This window comes from Chiloscyllium plagiosum, unplaced genomic scaffold (genome assembly GCF_037043375.1).
Source record: "Chiloscyllium plagiosum isolate Xiang-an unplaced genomic scaffold, Cpla_swu_hap1 HiC_scaffold_30, whole genome shotgun sequence".
NCBI lineage: Eukaryota > Metazoa > Chordata > Chondrichthyes > Orectolobiformes > Hemiscylliidae > Chiloscyllium > Chiloscyllium plagiosum.
The window spans coordinates 30,861,832-30,885,885 of record NW_028270168.1 but is presented as its reverse complement, the minus strand read 5'-3'; the positions used below and the strand labels follow the sequence as shown (position 1 = coordinate 30,885,885).

The following is a 24,054-nucleotide window of genomic DNA, read 5'->3' as shown; positions in this document are numbered from 1 at the left end:
ATTTATATCCCACATATATATATATATATATATATAAGCTGGGGGTTTTAGTTAATGTTGGTGGGAGGAAGTGGTTACCTTATTCTATTTTATCTCTGTCTCTAGGAGCGGGGTTGTTTTCCCTTGTTATTTTGTATTATTGCATTTAATTATTATTTGTTGAGGTTGTAATTTTATAGTTATATATGTATATACATGGTATTAACATTACCAAATATCCAGGTGTTGGTGTGGGTGGGGGTAGGGTGCTCACTGTTAACTCTAGCTTTGTATTATATCTGAATTCTCCTCATCCTATTGAGGAGTGCCTGGGTCAAGGGTGGGGCATTGGTTGGGAGAGGATACAATGGACCTTTGGAAAGGAATTGACACCCCCTGGGAACAAGGGGGAAAATCTCCATTTAAATAAGTTTTTTTTATTATTTAGAAATAGTTTTTTATTATACTGTTGTGAGTGTATTAGAGAGCCTTTATTTTTGTGAATTTTATATGCTCTATGCTCGGGATGTTCTGGATAGGGTTTCCCCTCCCGAGGGGTCTCAAATTTGCCCGGACGATTATGTTCATCAGTCAGTTAAGTGGTGCACCTGGAATGTCAAGGGGAGTAATTCGCCAGTCGAAAGGAAGAAAATATTATCAAATCTCAAGAAAGAAAGAATTGATATAGCTCTCCTACAGGAGACACACCTGTTGGATAAAGAACACTTGAAATTACGACAGGGGGGATTTGATCAGGCCTTTTTTTCTTCTTTTAACTCAAAACGTAGGGGAGTTGTTATTCTTATTTGGAAGAATTTCCCTTTCAAAATCCTAAATCAGATAAAAGACAAATCTGGACAATATATTCTGATTAAAGCCCTTATAAATGGAGTGGAATATGGGATTTTAAATTTGTACTGCCCCCCCGGCACACCCCTTTAAATTTATAATGGAAGCCTTCTCAGAAATTGATGGCTCTCGGTGCCCGTCATACAATTATAGGGGGAGACTTTAATTGTATTATGGATCCGGAAATAGATAGGATTCCCAAGAGTACTGCAGGAGTATCTCCCAGATCTAGACAACTGGTGGATCTGAACAAAGAATTAGGATTAGTAGATGAATGGGGATGTCTTCATCCACAGGGCAGAGATTTTTCTTTTTACTCCAATCCACATAAATGTCATACCAGAATTGATAGTTTTTTGCCCCCTCGATTTTTAAAAATTCCATATCATCCTATAAAATAGGTAGTATAGTAATTTCCGACCACGCTGCTGTATATATGGAAATCAAGGCAAGGAACAACAGGACATCCCCTCGGCATTGGCGTATGGACCCCTTCCTAATGAAAGATAGTAAATTGTAAAGTACTTCTCTCAAGAATTTAAAACTTTTTTAGAAATTAATTTAGGTACGGCTCGCAACCCATCAATGATGTGGGAGACCATCAAAGCTTACGCGCGAGGTTTGATCATCTACTACACAGCGACCCAGAAAAAAATTAAAGGGAGGACAACAGCGTCTGCTCGAAGCTCGCTTAAAAGCAGCTGAAACAGCATACGCTGATAGACCATCTATTATCAAATTGCAAAGGATTACGGCCCTTAGGACAGCTCTAAACACTACGCTTACCCAAACGGCTAAGAGGGAAATATTATTTGCAAAACAAAGGTTATATGAATTTGGCGACAAACCAGGTAGATACTTAGCATTTCTTGCAAAGAAAAAAAAGGCCCCTCAAACTATCACGTCTATCAAGGAAAGTATGGGTATTTTGACTCATGATCATAAAAGGATTAATGCAATCTTTAGAAAATTTTATTCTGATTTATATAAATCGCAGAATTGTGAAGATAGGACTAGGAAGATGCAATCATTTTTAAAAAATCTGACCTTTTCGGGCCTAACTCTGGAACAGGTATCGGTCTTAAATGCTCCCCTAACAATCCAAGAAATACTCGACGCAATCAGGCAACTTTGGAGTGGTAAGGCACCTGGGCCAGGTGGTTTTCAAGCTGAATTCTATAAAGAATTTACAGAAATGTTGGCTGGTCCACTTATGGACATGTATAATTACGTATACAGTCAGGGGTGTCTCCCGCCATCGCTGAAAGAGGCAAATATCTCTCTTATCCTTAAAAAAGGAAAGGATACAGAAGATTGCGCGTCATACAGACGCTAAATCCTTGCTAAATGTAGATTTTAAAATCCTTTCTAAAACGTTAGCATTGAGACTAGAAAGGGTACTGCCACATATCATAAAGGAGGATCAGACGGGGTTTATTAAGGGCCGTAGATCATCCAATAATATTAGAAGGGTTTTGAATATGATTCAAGCCTGCCATCTGGGAAAGATACCAGGAGTAGTAGTCTCATTAGACGCGGAAAAGGCATTCGATAGGGTTGAATGGTCATATTTGTTTTACACATTGGAAAGGTTTGGCGTTGGAAAGGTGTTTACCAAATGGGTCTCAACATTGTATAGTGATCCCAAAGCAGTTGTGGTTACCAATGGATTAGGTTTGGATAGCTTCAGTGTGGGTAGGGGTTGCCGTCAGGGATGTCCTCTCTCGCCATTGTTATTTACGCTAATAATTGAACCACTGGCAGAAGCTATACGGGCTGATCCTAATATAGTGGCCCCAAGGATTGGTACAGGTAAACATAAAATTACCCTCTATGCAGATGATGTTCTTCTATTCCTCAGTAATCCCCTGATGTCCGTGCCTCGCTTAATCCAAGTTATTAATACATTTAGCGCATTCTCAGGCTATAAAATTAATTTCTCAAAATCGGAGGCTCTGCCAATGGGTGGCCTTGCTATGATACCCCACTAGAGAAAGGATTGGTCCACTAAAGGATAATGAAGGAAGGCTGTGTGTCGAACCTGAGAGAGTGGGTGAGATTCTGAACGATCCTGCATCAGTGTGCACTGAGGAGAGGGACATGATGAATGTTGAGATTAGAGATAGAAGTTTGATTAGTCTGAATCATGTTGACATAAGTAGGGAAGATGTGTTGGGTAGGCTAGAGGTTATTAAGGTGAACAAATCCCCAGGACCGGATGGGATCTATCCCAGGTTGCTGAGGGAGGCAAGAGAGGAAATAGCTGGGGCCTTGACAGATATCTTTGTGGCATCCTTAAACACAAGTGAGGTGCTGGCGGACTAGAGGGTTGCTCATATTGTCCCCCTCTACAAGAAGGGTAGTAGGGATATTCCAGGTAACTATAGACCAGTGAGCCTGACGTCAGTGGTGGGAAAGTTGCTGGAGAAGGTACTGAGGGATAAAATCTATGTATATTTAGAAAATAATGGGCTTATCAGTGATACACAACATGTTTTTGTGCGGGAGAGACCGTGCCTTACCAGCTTAATAGAATTCTTTGAGGAAGTGACCAAGTTGATAGATGAAGGAAAGGCTGTAGATGTCATATACATGGACTTTAATAAGGCATTTGATAAGGTTCCCCATTGTAAACTAATAGAGAAAGTGAAGGCACATGGTGTGCATAGCTAGATGGATAAAGAACTGGTTGAGTAACAGGAGACAGAGAGTAGTAGTTGAAGGGAGTTTCTCAAAATGGAGAAAGGTGACCAGTGATGTTCCACAGGGATCAGTGCTGGGGCCACTGTTGTTTGTGATATACATAAATGATCTGGAAGAGGGCACTATTGGTATGATCAGCAAGTTTGCAGATGACACAAAGATTGGTGGAGTAGCAGAAAGCATAAAGGACTGTCAAAGAATACAGGAGAATATAGATAGACTGGACAATTGGGCAGAGAATTGGCAGATAGAGTTCAATCCAGGCAAATTTGAGGTAATGCATTTTGGGAAGTCTAATTCTAGAGTGAATTATACAGTAAATGGAAGAGCCTTGGGAAAAGTTGATGAGCAGAGAGATCTGGGAGTGCAGGTCCATTGTACCCTGAAGGTGGCTGCACAGGTGGACAGAGTAGTCAAGAAGGCATACGGTATGCTTGCCTTTATCGGATGGGGTATTGAGTATAAGAGCTGGCAGGTCATGTTAAAATTGTACATGATGTTGGTTTGGCCGCATTTAGAATACTGTGTACAGTTCTGGTCGCCACATTACCAAAAGGATGTGGACGCTTTGGAGAGGGTGCAGAGAAGGTTTGCAAGGATATTGTCTGGTATGGAAGGTGTTAGCTATGAAGAGAGGTTGAGTAGGTTAGGTTTGTTTTCATTAGAAAAAAGTAGATTGAGGGGGGACCTGAAGTCTACAAAATCATGAAGGTTGTAGACAGAGTAGATAGAGATACGTTTTTTTCCCAGGGTGAAAGATTCAACAACGAGGGGTCACGCTTTCAAAGTGAGAGCTGAAAAGTTTAAGGGGAATACACACGGCAAGTACTTTACACAGAGGGTGGTAGGTGCCTGGAATGTGTTGTCAACAGAGGTAGTAGAGGTAAGCACGGTAGATTCATTTAAGATGCATCTGAACAGATGCATGAGTAGGTGGGGAGCAGGGTGAAACAGATGCTTAGGAATTGGGCGACAGGTTTAGACGGTAGATTTGAATTGGCTCAGGCTTGGAAGGCCAAAAAGCCTGTTCCTGGGCTGTAAATTTTCTTTGTTCTTTGAAGAACTCAAGTGCTTACTTTGGAGCTCCAAATGACACAAAATTTTTAATGAGTTTACTTTCTTTAATCAGGCACTTTTTAATGTGTTAAATGATTGCAATATATTTATTTGATGCACTGAGCATCAACATACTACTTGGACCTTCTACCAAAGTCTTCATGCATAGATGTTTTGGCACGCAGGAATGCTTTGGCAGAACTGTTTGCTGTGTAAGCTGCAGCCACATGGTACCAGGAGTGAGATTGACGTAGCAATGTGCTGTCCACCAAAATGTCTGCTATCTTGACTGAGGACTCCTGACCAACAAGGCAAAACCCCTTGACTACATCAAGATACAAAGCAAAACAGGGCAAACAAGAGATACCATGATTTGCACATTTCCAGATTGATTTCTCATCCTAAAAGAAATCACAGGACTGACCCACATCCCTCTACCTTTACTTTGAAATCCAAAAGTAAATATATATTGGTGGCCACTCAAAAAAGCAACCTAAGACTTTTAATCTCGGATGGGACCATGAGAAACAAAGTACTCCTCTTGGATCTCTGTCAAGAATTCTCATGCATTGTTGACAAGTTTACCTTACTGCCTAAAATTTCTCCTCTGCACTGTTGTAGTCAAGTCTGACTCTGCCAGAAGTTTTTAGGGACTGGTTGATTTCCCATTCCCAGCAATGGCAAGTCTTAAATGGTCTCAGTTTATGAATGATACTTTAATGAGATCCAAACTTTAAAATGGCTTTGACCTTACACTGGCAGATTGTTAAAGATCACTGGCATAATTTTTGGAAACATCCCCTAACATACAGTAATGCTAAAGACATTTAAAATTTAAATGATTACATTGTATAGTGCAATCCACCATGCAATGAATTCAATCAGATTCCATAAATGTTTTAACAAGGGGAAGATGATTTCTTTGCATTCCCTGAAGGTTCTTTTAGAAATTGACTTGTGAGATATGGGGGTTAATGCCTGACTAGCATTTATTGCCTGTTCCTTGCTGCCCTTGAGAAGGTAGTGGTGAGCTGTCTTCTTTAACTGCTGCAGTCCACATGCTGTAGGTTGACCCACAAAGCTGCTTGGGAGGGAGTTTTAGGATTTTGACCCAGTTTCAGTGAAGGAACAGCAATATAGTTCCAAGTCAGTATGGTGAGCGGCTTGTCGGAGTAACCTCCAGGTAGTGATGCTCCAGTGTATTTGCGACCCTTGTCCTAGATGGAAGTGGTCATGGATTTGGAAGATGCTAAGGATGTTTGGTGAATTTCTACAGTGTAAGTAGTACACAATGCTGCTACTCGTCGGTGGTGGAAGGAGTGGATGTACTGTCAAACAAGTTGGGGTGGGGGATTGGAGCAGGGACATAGTGAGGAAAGAGATCAATCTGAGACTGGTACAGGTGAGAAAAGAAGCAAGTCAAAGTCAGGGAAGGCAGGACAAAGCAGAGAATAAGGCAGGACTGATAAATTAATCTGCATTTATTTCAATGCAAGTGGCCTAACAGGGAAGGCAGATGGTTAGGAACATGGGACTGGGATATCATAGCAAATTACAGAAACGTGGCTCATGGATGGACAGGACTGGCAGCTTAATGTTCCAGGATACAAATACTACAGGAAGGATAGCGATAGGAGGGGGAGTGCCATTTTTCATAAGGGGTAGTATTATGGCTGTTCTTAGAGAGGATATTCCCGGAAATACATCCAGGGAAATTATTTGGGCAGAACTGAGAAAAAAGGGATGATCACCTTATTGGGATTGTATTATATATTCCCTAAAAGTCAGCAGGAAATTGAGAAACACATTTGTAAGATTTCAATTATCTGTAAGAATAATATGGTGGTTATGATAGGGGATTTCAACTTTTCAAACATAGACTGGGACTGCCGTAGTGTTAAGGGTTTAGATGGAGAGGAATTTGTTAAGTGTTTACAAGAACTTTCTGATTCAGTATGTGGACGTACCTACTACAGAAGGTGCAGAACTTGACCTACTCTTGGGAAATAGGTCAAGGCAGGTGACTGAGGTGTCAGTGGGGCCAGCAACCATAATTCTATCAGTTTTAAAATAGTGATGGAAAAGGATAGACCAGATCTAAAAGTTGGAAGTTCTAAATTGGAGGAAGGCTAATTTTGATGGTATTAGGCAAGAACTTTCAAAGCTAGTTGGGGCCAGATGTTCGCAGGTAAAGGGATGGATGGAAAATGGAAAGCCTTCAAAGTGAGATAATGAAAGTCCAGAGACAGTATATTCCTGTTAAGGTGAAAGGAAAGGCTGCTAAGTGTAGGGAATGCTGGATGACTGGAGAGACTAAGGGTTTGGTTAAGAAAAATAAGGAAGCTTGTGTTAATTATAGGCAGGAGATCGAGTGAATTCTGAGAAGAGTATAAAGGCAGTTGGAGTATACTTAAGAGGGAAATCAGGAGGGCAAAAAGGGGACATGAGATTTGGCAAATAGAGTTGAGGAAAATCCAAAGGGTTTTTACAAATACATTAAGGACAAAAGGGTAACTAGGAAGAAAATCAGGCCCCTCAAAAATCAGCAAGGCAGCCTGTGTGGAGCCGCAGGAGATGGGCAAGGTACTAAACAAATATTTTGTATCAGTATTTACAGTGGAAAGGACAAGATATAGAATGTAGGGAACTAGATGGTGACATCTTGACTGAGTCCCTTGCTGAGATACTTGTATCATCGATAAGTCACTGGTGAGACGTCGGAAGACGAGGTTACCTAATGTGGTAATGCTATGTAAGAATGGTGGTAAGGACAAGCCAGTGAGCTATAGACACCTGATGGTGAGCCTGACATTAGTCGTGCATAGGAAATGATGTCTCAATAACTTGTTTTGTTTGCAAATGCCACCAAAATTGGAGTAGTGGACAAGCTAAGGTTACCTCAGATTACAACAGAATCTTGAGCAGATGGGCTGAATGACAGGTGGAGCTTTATTTAAATAAATGTGAAGTGCTGCATTTTAGGAAAGCAAATCTTCACAGGACTTTACATTTAACGGTAAGGTCCGAGGCAGGTGTTGCTGAACAGAGACCTTCGAGTGCAGGTTCATAGCTCCTTGAAAGTAATCACTGTTAGATAGGAGGAATTTTGCATGCTTTCCTTCATTGGTCAAAGCGTTGTGGATAGTAGTTGGGAGGTCATGTTGCACCTGTACTGAACATTGGTTAAACCACGGTTGAAATATTGAATGCAAATCTGGTCTACTTCCTATTGGAAGAATGTTGTGAAAAGTGAAAAGGTTTAGAAAAGACTTAGAAGGCTGCTGCTAGGGTTGGAGGATTTGAGCAATAGGGAGATGCTAATGGGGCTGTTTTCCCTGGAGCATCAGAAGCTAAGGAGTGACCTTATAGAGGTTTATAAAATCAAAGTGGGCATGGATTATATAGAGACTTTTCCCTGGTATAGTGAAGTCCAGAAACATACATCACAGATTTGGGGTGAATGGGGTAAAAATATAAACGGAACCTAAGGGACAACCTTTTCCACAGAGGGTGGTGTGTGCATGGAATGAGCAAGCCAAAAAAGTGGTGGAGGCTGGTTAAATTACAACATTAAGACAGCTGGGTAGGTATACAAATAGGAAGGATTTAGAGGAATATAGGTCAAGTGCTGGCAAATGGGACTAGATTAGGTGGGGATATGATTGGCTTGGATAAGTTGAACCGAAGAGTCTGTTTCTATGTTGTACATCTGACTCTCCCTGATGCTGGTTAAGGGTTTGCTTCTGTCTCCTGGACAAAATATTCCAGCTACCTGCCATACCCAAGCCCTTAACACGCCTATGAAGAAAAACCAAATCCTACCCCTGTGAATTCAATGGCCAGTTCTAAAGAGAGACACATAAATCTTAATGTATTGCCTCGGTTTAAATCTCATGCACAAAAGAAAAATCCTACTAGCATCCACTCTAAGATCACCTCATTCTTCTAAACTCCATCAAGTAGACAGAGTAACCAATAAATGAAAGCAATTGATCTAGACACCAGCTCAGAACCACCATTTCCTCAAGTAACAATTTGCACTACGAAGTACAAGGCCAACAGTGAGGCAGCTAAAGAAATGTTCCGATCTGCCCATACACCAATAACCATTGTGTTATCAGCAAGAAAAAAAAAACATAGTTCAACGCAAGTTTTGTCTGCATTTATAGCTGCAACTTTAAATCCCTTTCAATAAATGGTACTAAATTTTGTTTTTGGTCTTCAGGATCTACCAACTTGGAATTGTGATTTTTAATCATCACATTCCATTCTGTTCACCATCCAACTCTTTACTGGTGCTCATGTTAATTCTATTATACTTGTGTAGCAACTTTTGATGTGGTATCTCATTGAAGACCTATTAGAAATCTCTTTGCTTCCTTAAGTCAGATGTTGCTTAAAAGGAAAAAAAAAATCTTAATACTGACTGGCTTTAATATTTATTTTTTAAGACTAGAATGCACTATGGGAGATTAAATGTATACTTAGCACATTTTTTAGAAAAATTCATTCAACACATTCTGGATGTTCATTAGTTTTAATTGTTACACAACCATAATAGTTATAATCACTCAAATGAAAAGGAAAAGGGCATTTGCAATGACACTGATTCCTTCATTCCTCCTTTCCTTCTGAATTTTTTGCGATGCATCTTAATCAATATCCAGTCTCTCAACAATACACATATTTGGCTGGTAACGAACAAACATTTTGGTGGCATCAGTCTCGACAGGGCTTGCTGAACTAGAGTGACTGATAGTGATATTCACTTCTTTAAACATTTAGTTGCAGCCTTGGTAGCTTTCACAGCTGTTTCTTTCTTAACAACAGACTTGATCACACCTACTGCCACAGTCTGTCTCATGTCACGGACAGCAAAACGACCTGGACCAAAAACAAAGAACACTGTCAGTCCTGTGTACAAAGTAAATACATGCAATCTGATAGAAGAAAAAAAAATGAACATACCAAGAGGTGCATATGCACTAAAGCTTTCCACACACATGGGCTTGGATGGAATCATATCCACAATGGCTGCATCTCCAGATTTCACAAATTTGGGGCTATCTTCCAACTTCTTGCCAGAACGACGATCGATTTTCTCTTTCAGCTCACTAAACTTGCAGGCGACATGGGCAGTGTGACAATCAAGAACTGGGCTATAACCAGCAGAAATTTGGCCAGGGTGGTTCAGGATAATAACCTAAAGAAATATCAAAATATGGACTGAAATGCAACTTGGACAGATATACAAATTAACTACAAAATAGTGAGATAGACAATACGACTATATAGAGTTAGTGTCAAGAGGGCAGTGCTGGAAAAGCACAGGTATGGCAGCAGAGGAGAATTGATGATTTGGGCAAAAGCCCTTCATCAGGAATGAGGCTGGGAGCCTTGGGGGTGGGAGAAGTAGCTGAAACTGCAATAGGTGGAGTTAAAAGTGATAGGTTGCAGGGGAGGGTGGAGCAGATAGGTGGGAAGGAGGAAAGACAGGTGAGACAAGTAATGAGGACAATGCTGAGCAGGGGAGGTTGGAACTGGAGTGGGGAAATGAGAAAACTGAAATCCACATTGATGCCATGGCATTGGACGGTCCAGAGGTGGAAGATGAGGTGTTCATCCTCCAGGTGGTTGGGGGGCTGGAGTGGATTGGTGCTGATATCCCAAAGACTTTCTCTGAAGTGGACAGTAGCCACCCAAGTCCAGACAGCTAACTGTATATAGTCCTAGTGTCTGTTGAAATAATTTGGTTTATAACATCCAAAGTCTTAAGGAATATTACAAACAAGGTACTGAGGAGTTGCCTATAGAAGGAAGATTACAACAATATTTATACATGAGGATGGGACATATCATGAACAATGATCAGAACAGGCCAAATTCATGTAACCTATAATCACTAATGGTATGTCAATACATAGGAATTACTTCTTTCAAGCCTTATAAAGTTCAAGCTCAAGTCTCAGGATAACTGGTCAGCTGCAGAATAGGAACATTCATACTAAAAATTATGTTGAAACTTAACTAATATTGCCCCACCTGTGCAACAAAGGAAGCTGCTTCTTGTGGAGGATCATTTTTGCTGTCACCAGCAACATTACCACGGCGAATATCCTTCACAGCAACGTTCTTAATGTTGAAACCAACATTGTCACCAGGACCAGCTTCTGAAAGAGCTTCATGATGCATTTCCACAGACTTCACTTCAGTGATAATGCTAGCAGGAGCAAAGTGCACCACCATACCAGGTTTCAGAATACCTGTCTCAACGCGACCAACTGGTACTGTGCCAATACCTGTCACGTAAACAAAGAAAAAAAGAAGCAATTATGCAACTAGTGCTGGCCTTCAAAACTGCATATGCATTATGAATTCTAAATTCAAGCTCCTTGACAAAACATATTCAGAAAATATAGCATAGCATACCACCAATCTTGTAGACGTCCTGCAAGGGGAGACGTAGAGGTTTAGATAAGGGGCGTTCTGGAGGTTGAATGCAGTCAAGGGCCTCCAAAAGGGTACAGCCTGATTTAGCTTCCTTATTCTTCTCAATTTTCCAACCCTTGAACCAGCTCATCTTTGAAAAGAAAAATTAGCATGCTAAAACATTTGCACTGACACCCAGAATTAAATTCATTTATTCCAATCCAAGAAAGAAACAAGAGTACTTAACAACTAACATCAAGTGATTTAAAATATATGCACGCCAGACATGAGACAATATACTGCATTACTACACTTACTTTTACACTGCCTTCCAACATGTTGTCACCATGCCAACCAGAGATGGGAACAAAAGGAACACCGTCTGGATTGTAGCCGATCTTCTTGATATATGTGCTAACTTCTTTTACAATTTCCTTATATCTTGCCTCGCTGTATGGTGGTTCAGTAGAGTCCATCTTGTTGATACCAATAATGAGTTGCTTGACACCAAGTGTGTAGGCAAGCAGAGCATGCTCTCTTGTTTGTCCATTCTTTGATATACCAGCTTCAAACTCACCCACACCAGCAGCAACAATCAACACAGCACAGTCAGCCTAGGAGACAACAGATCCATTAGTAAAGGGTCAACATCTTCAACAGCCACAATCTTGCCAACAATACAGGCCTTGTTGGACATCAATTCTGCACGGGTTAGTTTGCTAACCCTGAAAAAGTGAACCGGTTGAGGATCAGTGCTAAGATCAAATATTTGCAAACGTGTAGGAATTACATGAAGGTACCAATTTGATAGTAAACAGTAAGAAGTCCCATAATAAACAGAACAAAAACAGGAAAGCAGTGCTATGTATTATAGAGGCAGTTCAAAGAGTTACACCGGGTTGGGAAGTGGTCATCTTATGAATGGGTAGATGCTGCTAATAACTCAATAAAAGCCAGTATGTTTCTAGAGATATAAAATGCCAATGAAGATACCAGATACCTGCTACTGGACAGATTACATACCTGTGATGTTCCAGTAATCATATTCTTGATGAAGTCCCTGTGTCCTGGGGCATCAATGATGGTAATGTAATACTTGGATGTTTCAAACTTCCAGAGAGCAATGTCAATGGTAATACCACGTTCACGTTCAGCCTTCAGCTTATCCAACACCCAGGCATATTTGAATGACCCTTTGCCCATCTAACATGAATAAATATATGTGAATACAGCAGCAAAAACTGCCTTTTCAATATAGTACAAATTCTCAATTCAGTCAGAACAGCAATCTGCTTCATATTTGTGCAACAGAAAAATCAAATACTGATTTACTTCAGAGAAAATATAAAGTTTAAACAAACAAACCTCAGCAGCTTCCTTTTCAAATTTCTCAATGGTTCTTTTATCAATTCCACCACATTTGTAGATGAGATGGCCGGTGGTTGTTGATTTCCCAGAATCCACATGTCCAATGACAACAATATTTATATGTGTCTTTTCCTTGCCCATCTTCACTTCGCGTGAATGCTGTTGGGAAAGTCAGTACATTACGAAATTGCTTCACAAATATGACCTTGCTTAAACAGAAGGTTTACCTAATATGGAAGGTTTCACGTGATAATAACGCGTTGTCTATTGTCTGATACTGACAGACCGGAGGGGGGTTCACTCCAACACGTTTTTGATATTTAAATCAAAAAGGATTGATTTAAAAAGATGAATCGTTGGGAGCCAGAAAGAGTGAGCCGGGGCCAAGGGCGATGTTGCATGCTGCCGTGAGTCAACTGGGGACGTGGCAAATGACTCACGGAGTGAGTGAAGGCCCTGACACTGGAGTTTCAGCCAACACCAGATGGCTCTCTACCAGGTTAAAAGTACAAAGTTAAAAATCACACAACGCCAGGTTATTTTTTTTTGCAACCAAAATCAGAGAAGGAGCAACACCAGGTTATAGTCCAACAGGTTTAATTGGAAGCACACTAGCTTTCGGAACGACGCTCCTTCATCAGGTGATTCATCAGGAGCGTCGCTCCTAAAGCTAGTGTGCTTCCATTTAAACCTGTTGGACTATAACCTGGTGTTGTGTGATTTTTAACTTTGTACACCCCAGTCCAACACCGGCATCTCCGAATCAGGTTAAAAGTAGTTGAGGTGAAGGCGTGGAGAGCTACTGTCTGGGGGAAAGCATGTGGCGAACAGAATCCTCCATACACACCAAGGTGGATCAACTTGTAAATACAAGAATTCGAAGGCCGCGAGTTCTTCGAAACCATCGCTCACGAAACCAGAGAGGGGATTTTTAAAATAAAATGCACCGGGCGTTGGTTTCCATAAGAAAGAACAGGCGGAATGTGTGTCCGGTAGTAAATGGATTTCCAGATATAAAAATGGGCAGAGGCGGTGCCTGGCTCCAGCGGAACAAATGACTGTCTTCACCGACCCGAGGCCATGATTGCATCAGACACGGCCGGAACAATGGAGCAGCCGCACTTCCTTCATCTTTCACATACACGCACACCAAGGAGCCAAAACCAAAGACCCCGCTTCAAAAACTAACAAAAATCCCCCGAAAATGCACCGCCGAAAAATTAGATGAAACCGAGTAGCCACTGAAAACCAGCTGGTTATCGCGGCTTGGGCGCTTTAAAGACACGGATTGAGACGGATTGCCGGCGCCCGCACATTGTCGTCGCCACAAAAGCGGCGTCAAGGCCCCGATCGAGGGCAGCCCACTGAACGCAATAAAAAAATACAGCGAGAAAGACCGCGATCTACTCTTTCGATATCTATGTCAACTGAAATGTGTGGATTTTATTTTTTTTTGAAGTCAAACTTAGAAACTGTGGCTTTTGTAAAAAAAAATGGCGGTGGTTAAACGCGCGCACCACACCTGAACCACCCAACACCCCCTTCCTCCCCCCCAAAAAAATTCACAACTTCAGCTGTTACAAAAGCGGATCAACTACAGCAAGCCGAAAATGGAGTCATGGCGTTTTTAAAACGTCCCACTGAATCGAATACAGTCTGGGAAAAACACCTTGAAAACCCACCCTCATCCAATGTTACAAAATAACCGAGACTAGCATGTAATCCCAACCAACAATCGGTAAGCTTCTAGCAATTTCATAATTCCTAACGTGATAGTTACCGTCCAGCAATAAAGCTGCAAACCTCCCTTCGATTGACACGCAGGCTAAAGGATCGAAGAGATGGCGTCGCTGTAATTTATAGGCAACAGGGAAGGCGGGCGGGCCGCTGACGACAAAAGCGCATTCCTGCTGCCCGCCCCCTTTCCCGCTCTCAATGGCGGAAAAATGCATGTTATCTCTCTCACTTAGCTTTCTTTATGCTCTTTACTTTTCATCAAGTGATATTTCTGTTTGTATAAAATAAGTGGCTTATACACCGTCATTGTATCTTTTTTGTTTTACAAAATAAAGAAGTAGACCTTTCACAAACTCTTTGCCCAGGACTAGTCAGGGTTGCCACCCATCCGGTCTTGACGTCTTTCAGTATCTTCCCGAATGCCTCCTCGAGAAGTTTCTGAAGTATAAACCTGATGCCAGAAATTCCAATGTAAACTTCTACTGGCGTTTTGTTTTCGTCTTTGAGATTTAAAGCGTTCTTTTCAGGAAAAAAAGTTGATTTTGATCCTCTTTGTCCCTTTATAAAGACAATTTACTCATTAGACTACAAGTGTTAAAAACAAGACTAATCCTAAATTTCATGTTACAATCTAGAATGTCTTGAAATTAAAAAAAACGAAGTGTTGGAAATGCGAGGCTAAGATTGCTTAGTATGTTGAACAAAATATTCCATCACTTCGTTTTTGAATATGGCCATATGATAACATTCATACCCAAAGATTAAGAGAGTAAAAGTCTGTTTTTGATTTATGTACATGCACGAATATACATTTGATGTTCAATACTGAAATAAGCAAAGAACAAAAATAAGAGCAGAAAAGCATGCTGGCAATCAACAGAAACTATCCGATTACACAACTCCCACCTTTAACAATCAAATCTTTTGCGTTCATTTCTCATGGTTATATATTAAGTTTCTAGTTAAGTCTTCAACTACAAGTGAAAATTTGCTCCCTCATCCTATGTACGCAATAGATTTGAACATTGGAGAAACCTTTATCTGACTTAAATGTCCTGGTTCGTTCAGAAGATATGGTGGCTTTGTTGTCATTGAATTGCCATTTATCATAAATACATTAAGACTTTTTTTTTTACCAAAAAGCAAATCTTGACAAGCTACTATGATTAAATTCTGGTTTTGAATTTGAACTCATGTTTGACCACAGCAACCAATTGGCAAGACAAGGAGGCATAACACACAGTATAATTGTAATTATGGAAAAGTTAGCACTAAAATATCTCACGAAATAAGATTGCCATTATCGTACTATTTTTACATTAGAAGCTTTGGATCAGCAAGAAATCAGTACAGTATATCAAAAGCTGGTATCCCTCCATTATCTTTGGTCCTGCCATATCCTGGCATGATAAATTAAACCACATGAAAAATAATTATCATACAACTTTAGCATTGGCACAAGCAGACCATTTAATATTTCATATAATAATTTACTTTTGAATATTAAATGAGAGAATTGTCATATATGTAAGTTTAGCTCTCCTTTATGCTTATTTTAAAATGTGATTTGTGTAATTCCTAAAATTCAACGTAAACGCCAAGTGTCTCAAACTTTCTAGTCCCTACTCAATAGGCACCATGTGCAGGCTTTGGAGAGGGTGCAAAAGAAGTTTACCAAGATGTTGCTTGGATTGGAGTATTAACTTTAAGGAGAGGTTGCAATACCTGGATTGTTTTCACTAGAATGTCGGAGGCTGATAGGAAACCTGATAGAAGTACAGGGATATATTAAATTAGAGGGGGCATGGATAGGGTAGATAGGTGGGAGTCTTTTTCCCTCACAGTGGAAATGTCAAATTTTAGGTGGAATAGGTTTACGGTGGAAGGGGAAAAGCTTTGTTCTACATAGAAGGTGTAGGTGTCTGGAACATGCTACCGGGGCAATGATAAAAGCAGATATTTTAGCAAAGGTTAAGAGGCGTTTAAACAGACATATAATCAGGCAAGAAATACTGGGATATGGATCATGTACAGGCAGATGGGATTAGTTTAGAATGGTGTCATGGTCGGCACAGACATGGTGGGCTGAAGGGCCTGTTCCTGTGCTAAACTGTTCTGTGATCTAACCTTTTATGAGCAATTAATTTTTTTCAGTTAATGAGAAATAAAGCAGATCAGTATGGTGTTTGGACATGGTTTCAGGACTACTGGTTTCAGAGTACAGTAATATTACAGTGGTAAACAGATACAAAGCAGGAATGTCACAGCTGAAATAAAACCTGGCCAGAAAATGTCAGGCATGAGAAATATGCATATATATAGCTGTATCCCCTTTAATAATCACAAGGCTACCAATCATCACTTGCTGCTTGTGAGGTGGAAACTGGCACAGTTCACATAGACAGAAAGTGCAGTCTAATCTTTAGCTCCACTTACCAGGATAACAATTAACTTGATTGTCATCACATCAACATAAAATAGACATTTGGAGGGCCTTGTGGTGCAGTGGTAATGTCCCTACTTCTGTGTGAGAAATTCCAAGTTAAGATCCCACTTACCCAGAGGACTATCATACATGTCCAAACAAGTTGGTTCAGTTTTGTTTTTGGAATAGGCATAATACATTAGATTTACTTCTGCCACTGTATCCTCTTACATTCACAGTTCTGAGACCACATTTCTGACTCCTTATTCTGGAAGATTGACTTCAAATTCCACCAGAAATCACAAAATTTGTGTATACTTAAAAATCCTCGTATTTCTGAAAAGAACATAAGGAAGGGAGGCACTTCCTAGCTTTTAGGCATTTTCACAAAGTGATTCCAATAAACCAGTGATATCATTTTTTTCAGATCACCAAATTAGATGATGGAAGCAAGAGAGTCAGAAGAAAAATAGAAAGAAATGACTTGCACAAGAAGTACTAATGTTGACACAAACCATGAAGTGCTGCAGTTTTAAACAATTATTAGAAGTTTACAGTACCATATCTTAATGAGGCAGCCAAAACACTATTGACTAAGGTCCCAGTCTAATATTTCATTATATAATTTAAGATGAGGCTCAGCAATAGTGAAGAATACTGTTGTCAAACATTTAGAACAGAAAGTGCCAGCAAAATTCAACAGGTCTGGTAGCATCTGTGAAGAAAGTGTTTGGAGTAATTTGGACTTGAAATGTTAACTTTGTTTCTCTATCCATAGATGTTGTCAGACCTACTGAGATAATTTTTGAGATATTGGAAGGGTTTGGTACAGCAGACCTACTGAAGACAATTTGACCTACAGAACTAGGGGCTATAAAAATAACAGTGACTAATAAAGACAACAATGGATTCAGGAGAAACATCTTTACCTAGCGTAGTTAGAATTCTGAAACTTATACCAGGCATTCAAAAGATGATAGATAAGCACATGAAGGAAAAATCATTGAAAATATATGTTGATGGGGTTAGATGAAAAAAAATGTGAGGAGGGTCATCTGGAGTATAAACGCTAGTATAAATATCTGTTGGGAAAATGGCCTCTTTCTAAACTGTAAAGTTTGTCGTGCTGTATACTTTCATATTATTGACAGCATATGCCTCAAATTTAGTACTTTAAAAAATTGTTTCAAGGTGAGTAATTAGATTGATATTTATTTTCAGGGAGACTTTGATGCTGTAAAATAATTTACAAGCCAATAACTGAAAGGGCCAAGGAAAACCAAGAAACTACGGATGCTGGAAATCAAATACAAAAACAAATTGCTGAAAAAAATTGTCAGATCTGGTAGCATCTGTACAGGAAAAGAGTTCATGTTTTGGGTCCAGTGAACCTTTTTCAGAACCAGTTCAACTGAGAAGGGCCAACTGTTTAAAAGAAAAACTTCGTACAATGCTGAGTGTGCAAAGGAGTGTGTTATGGGAGATAGATTTGGAAAGTGGACAGATAAAGGTTGAGGCTGGAGGAGAATGCATATGGATGGTGGGTTGAGGCTGAGGTTGATTTTGTAGATTTTTGATTTCATTGCCAGCAAACAATATGGATTGATGAGAACAGAGGCAATGACTAAGTAGAATAATAGTATTTCCAAGTCGGAGATGGTAGTTACCAGATGTGATAATCTGTCATTACATACTTGCAAATTGTTTATTTTCAGTTCTTTAAATAGGTATTAAATGGCTCAAGTTGTTGGCATGTGAGTTTATTATAAACAAAATGTTGCAGCTCTCAGATTTTGTATTATGGAAACAGAAGAATTTCAAAATAACATTTCTTTTTTGGTTTTTAATCCTTAACGTATTTTCCCCCAAGATGTTACAGATTATCGAATTAACAATTCAGTCTTTGATTTCAAAAGTTGAATGAGGCAATAGATTTGCATAATTGTAACAAATCATTTAAACAATCCTCTGCTTTTCTAATCTTAGCTAATCATTTGAATCAATGTTTTCAATTTCTTGTTTTTAAGTAACAGTTAGAGGAATTAACATTTTATCTTTCAATGAGAACAAAAATGTTACATATATATTCTTTTACCCTTTAAACCTCACTAAATATTTATTTATTTACTTATTAATATAGTGAGACTGCAAAAAGTCAGTTTCCATTTAAAACAGAGTTATTTAATTTTTTTCACTAGTAAAATACATTTTATTTCCTGGATTAGATTAAAAATTGATAACTGACTGAATGGAAGAGCAGAAGTAGGATATCAGCTATCCAGGTCACAACTGATTTTCTAGATATTTTCTAATCAATCTGTTCAGAGATGCTATTACACACCTCTGGAGAAGGTAGGGACATTACCACTGCACAACAAAAGCCCAACAATTGAACTTTTATCTCTGTCCTGCTATCCTGATTCTATTCTCCTTCAAAAATATATCAATAATCAATATTGGTAGAGTGGAGGGATATGCCAGGTGTGAGCTTACAGATTGTGGTTGAATCATAATTCTGCTTCTAATGGCATACAGCACTTTAAGGATATCCTACTTTGAGTTTCTAGATCTGTTGAAAATTCTATCCCGTTTAGTATAGTGATAGCACCACACAAAATGATGAAGGGTATTCTCAATGTGAAGGCAAGAATTTGCACATTGGTCGCTTTTACTGATACATTCATGAACACATAAATCTGTGACAGGCAGATTGGTGAGTATGACATCAAGTACAGGTCATTCTAGTTTTATCAACACGAATTTGATATAACACTAATCAAATTATGAACACTGTTTGGATAATGCAAACTTTCTGCTGAATGGGTTTAGTGATTTTTTTCTAATCGCAATCTTCCACAGTGTGATTTTCTATAACGTTTGTTTCATAGCACAAATTTCTAGAGCACAAGGTTGCAGAGGAACACGACCATTACGTTATACCAGAATGCCCTGTAAGTTTTTTTCTGTCTTGTTGGTTCCTCACCACTTGCTGCAGACCCAGTCTGGTGGTTATCCTTTGGGACTCAGAGTTCAGTCAATACAGATGTTACCTTTCATGGTCTCCCATCCAGAATACATTCTGTATCCTTGTCATGTTCAGTGTTTCTTCTAAGTGGTGTTCAATAAAAGGAAACAATTCACAGGCAGGGTCAAGGATCAATGTTAAAGACCCTCAAAGGAACTCATTCTTGACTATACATAATTGTACTGCTATCTTTGGTGGTTGTGTCCTGGTGGTGGCACAGGACACACTTAGGGATGATGATGGTGGTACATGGAAATATAAGTCCATGATTACAAATATGTCAGGCTGATGCTTGATTAGTATGTGCGATAGCTCATCCAATTTTAGCATCAGTCCCCAGATGTTAGCAAGGATGACTTTCCATTGTCATTTCCACTGCTTAGGACAATTTCAGGTATCGGCCTTCATACCTTCTTTGCATTTTCTGATGAGCAGACTGTCATTATTCCAGCATAGATGGGGCTTGTGCATAGGGACCCTGAGAAATTTCCACACAGCAGATTCTAAAGGAATGTTTGAGTGTGGATAGAGGCTTGGCTCACACACTGAAAATAGATAGAATAAACAGGTTAATTTTTAGTTTGGCAGGCTGCAACTAGGGATTAGTCTCAACAATTTACAACTTACATGAACAACTTGGATGGAGGACCAGAGTATATGCTGGTAATATGAAGATAGGTCAGATAGCAAGTTGTGAAGTGGACACTAAAAATCTGCAAAAAAAACAAACATTTGACAAATGGAGTATAATATGTGAAATTGAGATATTACCACATTGGAGCTGAAAATGTGTTGCTGGAAAAGCGCAGCAGGTCAGGCAGCATCCAAGGAGCAGGAGAATCGACGGTTCGGGCATGAGCCGAAACGTCGATTCTCCTGCTCCTTGGATGCTGCCTGACCTGCTGTGCTTTTCCAGCAACACATTTTCAGCTCTGATCTCCAGCATCTGCAGTCCTCACTTTCTCCTCAAAGATATTACCACATTGGTATGAAGTATAAAAAAGTAAAATATAATTTAAACACAGAATACAAAATGCTGTGCAACAGAGGAATCTTGAAATATCAGAATCTGAAAAAAACGCATATACAGCATATAATTAGGAAGTTAAATGGAATGTTAACCTTTGTTGCAAGTGGGTGGTGCTTGAAAGTAGGGAAATTTTGCTGAAACTTACAATTACAAACCTCCTACAGGACGTTTTTGAGACAACACCTGGAGTATTGTATTCAGTTTTGGTTTCCTTGCTTAAAGAAAGATATAGCAGATCAAACATGATTCAAAAATCGTCAAAATGATTCCTGGAACGAAAGGATGTCTTATGAAGAAAGGCTGAATGTGGTGGTGGTGGTGGTGGGTAGGGGGGTGCGGTCTATACTCATTGAAGTTTAAAATGAGAGGTGATTTTGTTGAAATGTAATTCTGAGGAGAGGTTGACAAGGTAGATGTGATAGCATGTTTCCCTTCATCAGAGATTATGGAACCTGGGAACATAGATTCAGATTAATTGGTCTCTCATTATGATCAAGATAAGGAATTTCTCTCAAAGAACTGTTAATGTTTGGAATTTTCAATGCAGAAGACTGTAATCCAGACAGCAGTGGGTCTTTGAATATATTTAAGACCGTACTGTTCAGATTTTTAATCTGACAGGAGTCTAGGGTTATAAAAGGTAGACACAAAAGTGGAATTGAAGGCATAATTAGATTAACAATGATCTTAGTGAATGATGGACCAGGGATCAGATGGCCTACTCCTGCTTCTTATGTGATGTCTGATTTCAAATTCATCTACACAATAACTAATTCCAAAACTTCCATGAAACCAATGAAACTTCAAGTAAACCATCAAGTAAGATGTATACATTCAATAAAATTAGGTTTCCCAGTCTTTAGGAGCTAAATGTCCTGGGCTCAGCAATTTCCAAATGCATGGCAGGCAGACAACCCTCCTTAATCAAGGCACATGTGTAAAAATAGGCGAATATTTATAATACATAACTCTCTAGATTAGATTAGATTCCCTACAGTGTAGAAAAGGCCCTTCGGCCCAACTAGTCCACACCGACCCTCCAAACAGTAACCCACCCAGACCCATTTCTTTCTGAGTGATGCATCTGGCACTATGGGCAACTTAGCATGGCCAATTTACCTGACCTGCACATCTTTGGACTGTGGGGGGAAACCGGAGCACCCGGAGGAAACATACAGACACAGGGAGAATGTGCAAACTCCACACATACAGTCGCCCGAGGTGGGACCCTGGTGCTAACCACTGAGCCACGATGCTGCCATATCAAACACAGTCGCATTGTCTGGAATAAGCAATATGCAACAATCACAAGACAAAGGTAGGCATTTGCTTTTCCATAAATAGAAAATTTTTGCTTTGGCTATGATTTGAGATTGAAATGCAAATTGCTCAAGTTTCAGAAGTTTCTGCTCAAACTAATTTTGTTGAAAGTAAAATTCTTCATACATCATTGTGTTTTGATAATGCATTAGAGTAAACTTTTCAAAAAATTGCACTGAAAATGTTCCTTGATCTACTTAGGAGTAACCTGGTATAGTTTAATTAATACAAAGGAAAGAAAAATGGTCTTGAATTGCTATCGCTTCTTTCACCACAATATTTTAAAACATTTACAGACCATTAACTACTTTAAAATTGTAGTTAATTCCTTTTGCCATGGGGAAAACACTGAAAATAAGTTTGTCACACAAATATAAGAATTTAGATCAAATTCTGGTTACCAGATTTAAAAAAAAACTGAAAATGATCTAGTTCTCAGCTTTTTAGTGAATTCAAAAGAAGTATGGAAAAGTTTTTGATGTATTAGTGTCCTTGTACCCTAAACAATAAAGTTTAATGCTAAGAGCCTCCTTGAAGAACTCCAAATGAGCAAAATTAGCAGATATTCAAAATAGTGATTCATTCAATCTGGAGGCATGACTAATTTTGTGGGTGGAAACTTGATTTATGCTTGAAATTCTTTGATCTTTTGTATTGGTCATGATAACTTAGAGCAAATTGCACAGAAAGAAATTCGAGACCACAAAATCCAATTTTCCCCAACTAATATTGCACAGTCAAAATAAAGTTTGAGATGATTACATTAGATTGTGGACGGCACGGTGGCACAGTGGTTAGCACTGCTGCCTCACAGTGCCAGAGACCTGGGTACAATTCCTGCCTCAGGCGACTGACTGTGTGGAGTTTGCACATTCTCCCCGTGTCTGCGTAGATTTCCTCTGGGTGCTCCGGTTTCCTCCCACAGTCCAAAAATGTGCAGGTTAGGTGAATTGCCCACAGTGTTAGGTGAAGGAGTAAATGTAGGGGAATGGGTCTGGGTGGGTTGAACTTCAGCGGGTCGGTGTGGACTTGTTGGGCCAAAGGGCCTGTTTCCACAAAGGGCCTGTTTCCACATTGTAGGGAATCTATTAGATTACTTAGTGTGGAAACAGGCCCTTCGGCCCAACAAGTCCACACAGAAGAGTTACCCATTTCCCTCTGTCTAATGCACACTATGGGCAACTTAGCATGGCCAATTCACCTGACCTGACATCTTTGGACTATAGGAGGAAACCCGAGGAAACCTATGCAGACATGAGGCGAATTTGCAAACTCCACACAGTTGCCCAAGGCTGGAATTGAACCTGGGTTCCTGGTGCTATGAGGCAGCAGTAATAACCACTGAGCCACTGTGCCGCCCCAGAGAAGGAGATTCTAAAATTGTAAAATACTTATTTAAAAGAATTTCAGGTTTTTTTTCAGTGAAAAATTCCCAAATACTATTGAAGGGATGACAAATAATTTTACATTCCTGACTTCAGGCTGGCATGCTTCAACAGTGACAAAAAGTGTTGCGCTGGAAAAGCATTCCTGTTGAAGGGTTTATGCCTGAAACATCAACTCTCCTGCTCCTCGAATGCTGATTGAATGCTATACTTTTCCAGCGCCATAATTTTTGACTCTGATCTTCAGCATCTGCAATCCTCACTTTCTCCTAGGCTTCAACAGTGACACTGACAAAAATTAAAATCTGGGATTAATATAACAAATTACAGGCAGTAAAAATCTCTAAACTCCTTGATTCTTTTGATCATGCATGATTCCCATAAACTAAATTAATTAATGCATACTAAAATTATTCATTAACGTCTATGCAACTCATGTGGAAGGTCACAGATCTGAGTCACTCCCACTGAAAAGTGTCCACATTCAGATGAAACATTAACTTGTCTTTCCCCTTTGGAAATGGTGACTGACTTGTCAGCATTTTCAGTTTGCAATGTCAACCTGCTTAGTTTCCTTTTCGTTGCTAACTCACAGCACAGTCAATTAAGTGTAACACTGTTCTAAGGAAAAGTTAACTTTGCAACAATACTGGAAGGTTTGAATGCTCAGGTCTGTACTGATCATAAATTGAACTTAAAACAATACTGTGACCATCTTCTCCTGGAAATCCTACATCCCTTGACTTCC

At 39.6% G+C, this 24,054-nt stretch overlaps 1 protein-coding gene and 2 long non-coding RNA genes across 5 annotated transcripts in view; 1 reads left to right on the top strand and 2 right to left on the bottom strand.

Moving 5' to 3' along the window:
- The window catches only part of LOC148142175 (uncharacterized), a 72,048-nt gene extending 48,990 nt beyond the window's left edge, over positions 1–23,058 (bottom strand). Inside the window, exon 1 of the long non-coding RNA XR_015752161.1 lies at positions 23,019–23,058. This is a non-coding gene — a long non-coding RNA (uncharacterized LOC148142175). The remainder of the gene's footprint in view (positions 1–23,018) is intronic.
- On the bottom strand, positions 9,106–14,311 carry LOC122563683 (elongation factor 1-alpha 1-like). Its single transcript, XM_043717739.2, has 8 exons — positions 14,165–14,311; positions 12,382–12,543; positions 12,040–12,219; positions 11,334–11,630; positions 11,017–11,167; positions 10,630–10,886; positions 9,556–9,790; positions 9,106–9,471 (listed from the first exon to the last, which is right to left on the bottom strand). The coding sequence occupies exons 2-8, from the start codon at positions 12,523–12,525 to the stop codon at positions 9,353–9,355; spliced, it is 1,383 nt and encodes a 460-aa protein (XP_043573674.1). The 5' UTR covers positions 12,526–12,543; positions 14,165–14,311; the 3' UTR covers positions 9,106–9,352.
- The window catches only part of LOC148142174 (uncharacterized), a 49,457-nt gene continuing 38,804 nt past the window's right edge, over positions 13,402–24,054 (top strand). For all 3 annotated transcript variants that reach the window (XR_015752162.1, XR_015752163.1, XR_015752164.1), the window contains exon 1: positions 13,402–14,122. This is a non-coding gene — a long non-coding RNA (uncharacterized LOC148142174). The remainder of the gene's footprint in view (positions 14,123–24,054) is intronic.

Excerpts from the sequence above, each read along its gene's own strand:
- LOC122563683 (XM_043717739.2), bottom strand. The coding sequence starts at position 12,525 with ATGGGCAAGGAAAAGACACATATAAATATTGTTGTCATTGGACATGTG. Across the intron at positions 12,220-12,381 it reads TTGAAAAGGAAGCTGCTGAG|ATGGGCAAAGGGTCATTCAA; the intron begins GTTTGTTTGTTT and ends TATTCATGTTAG. Across the intron at positions 9,791-10,629 it reads CAGCTTCCTTTGTTGCACAG|GTTATTATCCTGAACCACCC; the intron begins GTGGGGCAATAT and ends ATATTTCTTTAG.